This window comes from Penaeus monodon, unplaced genomic scaffold (genome assembly GCF_015228065.2).
Source record: "Penaeus monodon isolate SGIC_2016 unplaced genomic scaffold, NSTDA_Pmon_1 PmonScaffold_3239, whole genome shotgun sequence".
In the NCBI taxonomy this organism is placed as follows: Eukaryota; Metazoa; Arthropoda; class Malacostraca; order Decapoda; family Penaeidae; genus Penaeus; species Penaeus monodon.
In genome coordinates this window covers 12,501-23,102 of record NW_023657943.1, presented here as the reverse complement: position 1 = coordinate 23,102, position 10,602 = coordinate 12,501, and the positions used below count along the sequence as shown (strand labels likewise).

At 54.1% G+C, this 10,602-nt stretch overlaps 1 protein-coding gene across 1 annotated transcript; it reads right to left on the bottom strand.

The window, feature by feature from the left end:
- Positions 1 to 372: 372 nt before the first annotated feature.
- On the bottom strand, positions 373 to 7,177 carry LOC119570586. Its single transcript, XM_037918261.1, has 12 exons — positions 7,025 to 7,177; positions 6,075 to 6,354; positions 5,602 to 5,683; positions 4,752 to 4,866; positions 4,305 to 4,514; positions 3,907 to 4,136; positions 3,219 to 3,417; positions 2,905 to 3,051; positions 2,577 to 2,739; positions 1,683 to 1,922; positions 1,133 to 1,492; positions 373 to 494 (listed from the first exon to the last, which is right to left on the bottom strand). The coding sequence occupies exons 1-12, from the start codon at positions 7,175 to 7,177 to the stop codon at positions 373 to 375; spliced, it is 2,301 nt and encodes a 766-aa protein (XP_037774189.1).
- Positions 7,178 to 10,602: the final 3,425 nt, after the last annotated feature.

Below are 10,602 nucleotides of genomic sequence, written 5' to 3'. Positions count from 1 at the left end.
AGAATGGAGATGTTTTTTTGACAGCCAAAAGTCCTGAAAACCTTCTGGGGCAAAAGCAACCAGTTTCCTCTATACCGCTGGCTCACTCGCTACACGAAGGAGAAGTTTGCAGCGGTGAAGTATTGCTGGGAGAAATTGTTATTGTTTAGCATGAGGGAGATCTGGTTGACCCGAAGATGGTGAACTTTTTTTTTGGGACAGCAGTCCGGTTTTACCAAGTACCCGTCTTTTTTGTGCATGTGGGATATAGGGACCCAAATCACATTACACGAAAAAGGGGTGGTTCTGCGGGGGGAATTTTGGGGCCTGCAATCAAAGAATCATTAACGCCCCTTGGTGGACAGAACAGGGTACTCTTCCCACCCCCGCACATTAAGCTTGGCTTGGAAGCAGTTCACCCAAATGTGGACAAGGATGGGGGCTGTTCATCCCCTTGCCATGCTTTTCCAGGGTGGGGCCATGGAGAAATTGAAAACGGCTCTTTGAGGACCCCCCTACGCGGGTCATCAGAGATCCAGAGTTTTAAAACTAAAAGAATAAATCGAACTGGAAGCGGGGAAATGTAAAGAAAAATTCCTTGGCAAAAAACAAGGCAGCAATAAGAGAAAAAGTCACCCAAAAAAGTGACTGCCTTCAAAAAACCCCCGGGATGCAAAATGACAAACAAAAGCATACCTATTCTCACACTGGATCGGTTTCCCAAATTTGGGATCAAATGAGCAGCACGGGGGAAGATTTTATCAAAACATGAAGGGGGAGCCGGTATCAGGAACAATGGGATGCAGTCATGATGGGGGATTTGTTGGATTTGAAAGAGAAAATCCCTGCCGCTGCACATTCAAAGGCTCAAAGAAACGGAATGTGGGAGTAGGAAAGCACAAGAAGTAAAATTCTTTTTTTAGAGTGTACAGCTAGTGTTCGAGTGAGACCTAGCCGATGAGTAGTGAGTTCCCTTTTTGGATCGGCGGCTTTAAATATCCCCAGCCGCGATGTATACTCCGGGTCGGTCCATGATGCGGGTGATAGGCGGGAGTAGATCCCCAAAAACCCCGGCCCTGATCTTACCGAACGCGGAAGCTGTGCACGGTTGGCACCACACACTCCCCTTCCAGTGTACGGTCGAAAAACGAACCTTGAAATCGTGCATTGTCCTGGGATCGCAGGCTTCGCAGGGTCGATGGACGGTGTCGTCCCCCTCGTGACCCCCGGAGGGGATGGTTTAACTTCCCGTTGAAAAACGGAAGGGGTCCTAAAGGGGTGGGCAGAGGGGAGGCTTGGTGGGTCGTCTTATGAAGACATTGGAGCAGTTTGGAGGTCGGGGGGGCAAGTAATTCTCTTTTCCGGATGGTCTCGTAGGACGGAGGGGGGCCCCCCAAGGGGTCGCGAAGTCCCTTCCGAATGCCCCCCGGGTCCTGTCTCCGGAGCTGACTAGAAAGTCGAGGGAGAGCTTGGGGTTTCCCGTAGACCACTCTGCTGCGGTGCACCGAAGACCCTGCTTGAAAGGGTCCTAGTGTAGGAGTCCCAAAGGGTAACTGGTCCACCCATGTCGGGCGGGGAAGAAGCCGTGAGGGCCCCTCCTTAAAGGGGCGGTGAGGCGCTCCACCATGCCATTGGCAGGGAGGATGCTTGGCCCGGGATGCGCTTCGAGCCGGAAGGATCATCAGCGCCTCCAGAGCTCTGACCAAAACTGGGGGGACCTTGGGGCGGTTTGGGGGCCCTGCGGGAAAGTCCCGTACGAGATACCCAGGTGCGTAAAGGTTTGGCAATGGGGCGGCATGGGTCCTGGATAGGCATGGCCTCGGCCCAAAGGGAAAAAACCCGGTAATCATTGTCAGGACGTAGTTTAAACCCTGGCTGCGGGTAGGGGGCCCCGACTAGTCGAGGTGTACATGCTCGAAGGGCCCATCTGGTACAAGGAACCCCTGTGGGGGAAAAATTTAGGTTGGGTGAACCTTACTGGTTGGCATTCGTGCAGGTGCACCCACTGCCGGACGTCCTATTGATGCCGGGCCAGACATTTGCTGGGATGGGGTCCTGTTCTGCGGGGAATTCCCCTATGGGGGGGTAAGCTTCAAAAAAACTGTCGGGGGAGTGATGGAGGGGTAAGGGACGGGGTCTCCCAGCGAGATGTCGCAGAGGGATGGTGTCCCGAGAGCCTGAAGCTGCACCGCTTTGTTGAAGGGGGATCCCCGTGGGGGAGCCTGGGGAGGGAAGGGTCTGTTGCGGGCTCCCTGCGAAACCAGCGGTAGGATCGGGGTGCTGCTATTTCCAGGGTATTGAGACTCTGGATGGGGGTGTCTGCATGGTTTTTTGGGCCCCGGAGGTCGTATGTCGTGGTGAATGGGAAAAGAAATCCAGGTCCCTCTCTTCACGCGGGGACTGACGGGGATCCTGTTGTGCAGGCAAGGGGGGGGGGGCTTGTGGTCCTCAAGATGGGGAAAAGCCCCTTTCCCCCTGACGTTGCCCCGAAGTGTTTATGGCCGAAAAGAAGGACTCCTTTGCCGAAGGCACTGTACCTTTTTTTGTTGTAGGTGAAAAGTCCGTGAAAAGAAACCCAGGGGTTCCCCAACCTTTACCTGAATCTTGTTGAAAAAAAGCTCCCAGGGGCGGTGTCCGGGGGTCACGGTAATTGAGCCTTGCCCCCTGCTGTCTCTTCATTGTTGGCTTGGGGAAACTCCCTGATGCTGCTGCCCTTTTCCCCTGAGCTGGGGTAATCCCCGTAAACGGAAAACGTGTGACCTAAAAAGGGTGAGAGAGGGGACTCCGAAAAGACTCTTACCGGGGTTTGTGACGCCCCGGGCTCCCTGCAGGCGGTCGAGGGGGGCCAGGAGGTGCTGTGGTTTTCCCTCACTGTTGTGTGGCGAGATATATGTCGATGAAAACGAAGACCCCCTGTGGGCCCACGGGTGCTCGTCCATAAAGCGCGGAAGGCTGGGCGGGTTGCGGAGTCCAAAACGGCTTTTCGCGGGAAATTTCTACAGGCCGAAGGGCGTGGCCCACAGTGTTTTGGGGGGGGATGTCCCCCTCGGCGATGGGGATTTGGGGTACGCTCTGACGGGGTAAATTTTAAGAAAATCGTGCTCCCGGGGGCTCCCATGTGAAGGAGTGGAGGTGGGGGAGGGGTAGGGGTCCGGTGCGGTGGTGGTTGAGGTGACTTTTCCCCCACAGGGACCCCCCATTCCCTTTTCCCTTTTTAAACAAGGTGCGGGGGAGTTTGCCCATGGCTGCTGGAAGGGGTAGATCGACCTCCGCATGTGCCGAATTTGCCTTTCGATGGGAAGTGATCTGGTGGGGAGTACCTCAGGGGGAAAAGGGGACCGGGGGTCCAGCTGACGTGGGTCTTGGGGTGGTGGTGGTGTTTTTTGCCATTTTGATGGGTTTGTCAGCGCTGGAAACTCGCGCACAATCTGAAGGGCACTGGGGGGCAGTACAGGTAAAACCGGGGGACAGTACCGGGCCCGACGAGGGTGGTGGGGGTTCTGACGGTGCAAAAGGGCCCCCCCGCCTAGGTCCACCGTGAATCCTGGTGAGCCGGGAAAAATTCAGCTCCGGGGATCGGCGGCTGTCGTCGGCAAAAGGGAAAAAACCCAGTCAGTTCGGGGCGGAGCAGTAAAAAGGAGGGTCAGTGAGCGCTCCCGTTACATTGATGGGCGAACATTTTGGCAGCCCCCAAGGTGCAAAAGCGGGATTGTCGTCTTTAAAGGATGGGGGAAATGAACGGATTCCCGCTCCTTGTCCACCAAAAACCGCAGGCAGGAATGTTGTCGGGGGGACGTAGAGTAGGCGCGTCTGGGGCCGCGAAATGGGGCCTACTATTCCCGCGGTGTCCTTTTCCCGGGGCCAGAGAAAGGGGGGTTCGCCCGCGGCCCGGGCTCCCAAATCGGGAAGGGGTTGAAAAATAGCTACCGGGAGTCGGGGAACGGCGGGGCTGTGGGTTGACGGAGGGGGGCGGTAGTCTCGTCCACATCGCGGTTGAACCGGGGTGAGAGGATTTCGAGGCGGGTCTGGGACTGGTGAAGGTTCGCGGGTGAAATTTTGTCGAACGGCAGTTGTGATTTCGGAAACCTGTGTCGGGGGGCTTCCAAAGGGTTGAGGGGGGAGGGGCTACAGCTGAAACTTGTACGGTAGTCGGATGGCTATGATTCGCCGCTTTTTGAGGATTGCTCAATAGGAGCTCCGACGTGTAGAGGGTTTGAAGGGTCGCGGTAGACTGAAGGAACATCGAGCGTAAAAGGGTCGGAGGAAAAAGGGAGGTTGGAAAAGGGAGAGAGTGCGTTTTATGTGCGGAGTATTCCAGGGAGTACGGGTGTCAGGCGCGAAGTGTGAAAAAAAGCGTAGTGCGTTTCGGGGGAAGGGGGGCTCTCTGCAGGATGGTTCCTTGAGGAGTTTCTATTTTTTGTACTGGGGGTTTTTTTTAATAAGGTCTGAGGGAGCAGGAGTTCAGGCAGAGGTTGGGCCCATGTCTGATATACTTGGTCGGAGAGGGACATGGCGTAGGAAAAACTCTGTTCCACCTGCAAACCATTCAAAAAAGGCAAGCAAGGTGCAGGGGGGGCAAGGGCTTAAGCGGCTAACACACTCAGGGGTAATGGGCTCTTAACCCCGAGGTCACCAGTGGGGGTAGTGGGCAAACCAAAAGAAGAAAAAAATTTACTTTTTTATTTAGAGTGTACAGTAGGTTCGAGTGAGACCCTAGCCGTGAGTGAGTGAGTTCCTTTTGGACTGGCCTTAAATATGCCGCGCGAGGTTACTCTCGAGTCAGGTGATGACTCCCGGGGTTTGATAGGCGGTAGTCGGAGCCAAACCCTGGACCTGATTACCGAGCGGGGAAAGGGCCGTCGCATTTTGGTCACCACAGAACCCACACTGAAGGGATCAAAAATTCAGAAAAGAAAAGGACATCAGCGTGAAGAAAAAGGCCCTTCCTCTCCTCTCTCCCCCCTGCGGTAAATGGGGCCTTAATTGGAGTTCAGGAGAAGGGAGAGGGGTTTCGGGAAAAAGGGTGGGGGGCGGGGCGAGGGGGTGCCCCCCCATTGTTTGATGCCACGATGTTTTTGGCTTCCATGTAGCTGTCCCTCCTAGCCTACCCCCTTTTATAAAAATTTTGGGATTAGGAGCTTATGCACCCTTTTGGGTGAACGGACCCCTTTGGGCGGTGTCGGGGGGGGGCAGCCTTACCCCCCGCAGGGGAGGGTGTGTCTGGGGGGGCCTTTAAAAGGGCCCTCCTTACGGGGTAGAGTTCCATTCTTTTGTTAGGGCTGGTCTGGCAGACCATTGATGACTGCCACTTTTTTTCTTTCAAAAAGGGGCGAAGAGTAAGCCCCCTTGTCAGGGCCTTCACCAGGTTCTGTTAATAGCGCTGCTAGAAAACATCAATTTTCCCGTCCTGTGATAGGAAGTACCGGGATAAAAAGTTGCCCTTCTCCCTCATTGTGATGAAATTTCGTGGTTGGCTATTTCAGAGGGATAAGGAATTACGGAAAGGTACAGGTCCCCTTACTCTCATGGGTGAAAATTGGGGGTTTTCGAGAGAAGGGGGATTCATGTTAAACCCACCCTCCCAAAAAAAACTCCCTGAAAAAAGTCAACCCCTCTCCTCACTTGATGGAAACAGTCTGGGGTTTTGGTGTTTTCAGGGGGACAAGGGACTTCGGAACAGGTACGGGGGACCCCCCTTCACTCACTGAGGAAAAAACACCCCTTGGATGTTTCAGGAGAAAGGGATTCCCCTTAAAAAAACCGTCCTCCATGGGAAAACCTCCAGGAAAAATGTTAATTTCTCTCCCTCCTGTGGTGAAAACGTCTTGGCGGCTTTTTTCAGAGGGATAAAGGGAACTGAAAAAACCAGGGGCAGGCCCCCCCTTTTTCTCAATGGGGGGAAAAAAACCTTTTGGGGTTTTTCAAAAAAAAAAAGGGTTTTCACTTTTGAAAAAGGGTAAGGTCCCTTAGGAGCAAGAGGAATGCCTGGAAAAAGGAAGAGCTCCCTTCCTCACTGAGGGAGGAGCAAAATGTTCCCATAATGAGTCCTGTGGTGGAAGGAAACCCTCTGGGATACCCCCAGAGGTTTCACCTACCCACGTGTTTCCCGTGCGGGCCCCTTTTTGGGAGCTGGGAGGAGGGAGCCCCGGATTTGAGCGTCCCGTGCAGAAAACGCCCTGGGGCTACAACACGCCTCTTTGGTCCTCTATTCGGCAAGACAGGGGGCCTGATCCGGGGCCCGGTCAGGTCAACGGGGCTCCCTGGGGGGTAATTGGGCGTATATCCATCAACCCCCCCTTCTGTTAGACATTTGGTTTTAGCACTCAGCTTCCCCCTTTTGGGCTCCGTGGTGGGAGGGGGCGTGAGGGTGAAGCACTGCCAAGTTTTTGGAAAACAAAACCAAAATCCCCCACAAGACAACCTTTCTGTTTAACGACCCCTGCAAGGCTCAGGGCCACGGCAGCCACCCCGAAGCCTTACGTGCCTCCGGGGGGCAAAAAAAAAACCCCGAGCACAGGATGACATGTCATGCCCCTGCCAAGATGGGACAAGACAATAAAAACCCTTACAAACTGTTTCCACCCGATTGCCCCAAAAGATGGACTTCGTGCTGGGGCCCCCCCAGGCCCCCCCCAGACCGGGAAAGGGCTCTGGGGCCCCCCCCAACGACCCCACTGATGAATAGGAGACCAGGGGAAAACCCAAAAACGCTGGGCCTCCACGAGCAAGCCCCAAAAACCGAAAGGGGCCAAACGGGCCCGGGGGAACCGGGCTCTGAGGGATCTGGACCCCAAGGCGTTTCCGCAATTTAAGGTCCCCTTAAACCCGAAGGGGTTGACAATGCTACCAAAAAGGTAAAAAAGGGGGGATTGGAGAGCCCCGTGCAAAATCGGCTGTCGATTGGGGTTCGCGAGATCAGGGAGATCATCGTGCCCAAAAAATCAAACCACCCCTTTTTTTCCTGCAGGAGACAAAAAAAAGCTAAAAAAAGGGGGGGAAAAAGAGCCTCTGCCAGAATCCCGAGGAGAAGAGAGTCAAGTGTTACGGCTTTCAGTTCATACGATGTGGAGGTGATTTGCATCACATCAAAGGTCGGGGGGGGCTTCCCATTTCGAAGGGGGGAAATCCAACCCGCAATCCGGGGACCCTGAAAGGTAAACCCAAGCTCCACCTTGTCTGGGTAACTGGGGGTACCCATCACCTACGCACTTTTGTGCCTAACCACTTCGTGTTTCAAGTGCCAGAATAGGACACCACCAGGCTAACGTACACCCCAAGCCAAAATTTGGGGTCTGAAACAAGGCACACAATACCAGGTGTGCATCAAGGCCAAAAAGAAGAAAAAAAGGACACAACAGCCAAATGGGGCCCAATGTGCCCAAGAGGCATCATGCCTGGGGCCTGGCTTGCTCTGCAGGAAAGAGGGGCCCCCAAACGGCAAAGGTTTTCTAAGAACGCAAGAATTTTTTCCTGCCCCCCCCGGACCTCGTCGGGAGAGGAACAAAAAAGAAAAAAGGGTTCCCACCCTTTTAAAAGGAAGGAAGTGGCCCCCCCGCCGAAACGGAAATCTCCCCGACAATCAGGGGTTCCCCCCAAATAAAACAAGTGCAGAGGAACCCAGGAAGAAAAGGTTTTTCCAAAACACCCAACGGCCCCCCCAGACCCAGAAAAACAGTTCTTCGCGAGGGGGACATGCGATCCTGTCATGCTGTAGTACAGCAAAAGGCATATTCTTTTCCAGGACCAAGGAAGAGGGGATAAGGGAGTCGACGTTTCCCTGACGACATTCAAACAATGTGAAAACATAAAGGGGAAAGGGAAAAGGGGGAAGGCCAAAACAGCCAAAACCTTCCCCCCACCCAGGTCGAACCCCCTCCCCCTTCCCCAACCCAGGTATGCCTCACAGGGGAGCTAACCCGGCTAGCCCCCAAAAGGCAAGCCCAGCAGGGTATGCCCTCACAGGAACCAGCCAGGCTAGCCCCACAGGCAGAGCCTAGCCAGGGATGCCCCACAGGCAGAGCCAGCCGGGGTATGCCCTCCCCGGCAGGCCTAAACCAGGTGATTTTATGCCACAAGCCCAATCAAAAAACCGGCCTGCCCAGGCAAGGCCCCCAATCCAGAAACAGCCTGGCCAGAGAAAAAGCCAAAGGGACGAAATCAGAGCTACCAAGGTCTCCACCCCCCAGGGGATCCAGGGGTAGTGACGCCGAAAGGGGACCCCCAAGCATGAGGATCTCACAAGGAGTTGTCAGACTCCGACGTCAATGAATGTGACGATGTCTCTGAGTAAAATATCAATTAAAACATCATGGCATGCAATCTAAGTATTCTGCTGGAAAAAATTGTGCTTCTCTCAAGGAGGCCATCCTCCCCCCAATAGTGCGATAAAGGAGCATTACATTTTTTTCCCCTGCTCCAGGAGAATTATCGCGGAAGCTGTTCGCTTCTCCCGGGGACACGCTACGCGCTGCCACGTTCCATGGCAAAAGAGGCCTGATGACCCTGGGGAAGAACAATTTCCCTTTCTCCCATACCCATGCACCCCACTGTGGAAAGATTTTTAATCTCTTGCCGCGGATTAACTGGCCGGGGTACCCTGAAATTTTACAACGGTACAGCAGGCCACACTGTATAGAGACACAGCCAGGTTTGGCTTCCCAGCACACACCAGTGTCAAGGGGGAGACTTTTTAAGCACACCACCCCATCCCGGCCCCTGCAGGGCACCCGGTGCGGCTGGGCCCCACTAGCCAAGGCTTTTAACATTCCCGAGATCGCTCTCCTCAAAGCCGGAACAACACAGTAAGGAGGGGTCCTGACCCCCCTGGCCACTTTCGACCTGTGGGGAGGATTGGCTGGCGGCATGAACCGTCATAGTGACCATTTTGGCACTATAACAAAACCCCTCAGGATAGTGGCCCACCGAAATACCCGACCGAACCGATGGAAAAAAAGACAAGGCCAACTGGCAGGCGTTCCAAACGCCTTTGGGCCCCCTGTCTGAAAAACAAAGAAAAACCCCCAAGAGCAAAAATGGAATGTACAACCAGACTTTTAAATGCCCTTTATGAGGGAGCCTCACTGACCATACCCAAAAACCCCCGGCCTGGGTTAGGGGTCCAAGGACGCCCGGTACTTCAAAAGACGGATTTGGGGGCAACCCAGGGTAAAAATGTGCCGAAAACATTTCCGAAAGGGAAAGAACCCCCACAACCTCCTAAGGGGGGCTGGGCAGGGACGCCAAGGGGGAAATGCAGCAGATGAGGCAGGAAAAAGTGGTGGAAGGGTGAGTCCTTTATCACCGTACACCCTCTTTAAGCTATGGCAACGGTTTTAAGCGAGCCCACCAGCCGCCGCCCCGAAATCACGCACCCCGACCCCCAGGGAAGGCCCAAAGACTGGCGAAGTTTATCTGCGAGAAAGAGTAGCGACAGTCTGCCACCCAACTGGGGAAGACAAGAAAAGCCCAAAACCAGACAGACTTTTCACTCGAGAAAGGGGGGGCCGAACCCCATAACTCAGAGTTATCTTTTTTGAGGAAATAAAGATGCACATAAAAACCCGTTGAAAATCAGCCCCGGGTGATGACGGGATTCTACCCCCTCATCTCCCGCCCCGGGGCTGGTAGGGAGCTTCCATTCCTGCAACTATCCCAAATCCTGGGGAAAATTCCCCCTCTACCCCGAGCGGAAAGGGCTACCATAGTTTTCCCCTCCCTAAAAACCAAAGGAGCCGGGGGGAAATACCGCCCCATCTTCTCCTCAGCTGTCGGCCAAGACTGCCGAAGGTGGTACTGCCCGGGTCCCTGGAAAAGGGATCCCCAACGAAAAACCCCCCATGGGTTCCCCAGGGGGTGAGCACAGCCACAGCTAGCTAGGGTTTGAGCAAATTTAAAAAACGGGCGCTCGTGGCAAAATTCCCCTTTACCTGGAGAAGGTTTTCGAATTTTGGGAAGTTTCCCTTGCCATCAGGAAAAGGGCCCGATCCAAAAAGGAATCAGAAGTAAGGTCTGGCTTGGATAGGTGCTATTTAGGAATAAACAGCCCGAGTCAAATTCCAAAGGGCACCTATACAGCCATGCCCCTAGAAAATGGAACGCCTCAGGGGAGGGTTTTATCCGCCCTATTTAACACACTAAAGTCCTGTATCCTCAACATAAAAATCCCCTGGGGGGAAGATCATCTTCCCATGCAGACGATCTTGTATCATCTCCCTGGACCACATGCCCAAAAAAAAGCCCAGGTTGTCTGGAGGTATCCGAGGAGTGTTGCAGGACAGGATAAAGATCTCTGCAGCCAAATCCAAAGCCATGGCTCTGAGACAAAAGTTCAAAACACAAGTCTGAAAAAAACCCGGGATGGAAATTGGGGTGGGTTCAGGAATACCCACCCTTGGGGGGGGATAGACCGGGCCCCCCCTTTGCCAGGAGGTCCGTACCTGCTTGTCGAAAAAAGGCAAGTGTCTGTCATGAGAGCAATGAAAATGGAAGACGATAGGGGGGAGCACAGAGACTAAGATCATTTACTACATGCTGTAGGCCATTGTAGACTTCCTCCCTTGCTCTGATTGGGATTTAAAAAGAAAATATAAAGACCCATTGGGGACAGTCCAAAACGAAGCCGCC

Excerpts from the sequence above, each read along its gene's own strand:
- LOC119570586 (XM_037918261.1), bottom strand. The coding sequence starts at position 7,177 with ATGGGTACCCCCAGTTACCCAGACAAGGTGGAGCTTGGGTTTACCTTT. Across the intron at positions 4,137-4,304 it reads ACACTTCGCGCCTGACACCC|CCATCCGACTACCGTACAAG; the intron begins GTACTCCCTGGA and ends GGCGAATCATAG. Across the intron at positions 3,418-3,906 it reads CCGCCGTTCCCCGACTCCCG|TGCCCTTCAGATTGTGCGCG; the intron begins GTAGCTATTTTT and ends ACTGCCCCCCAG.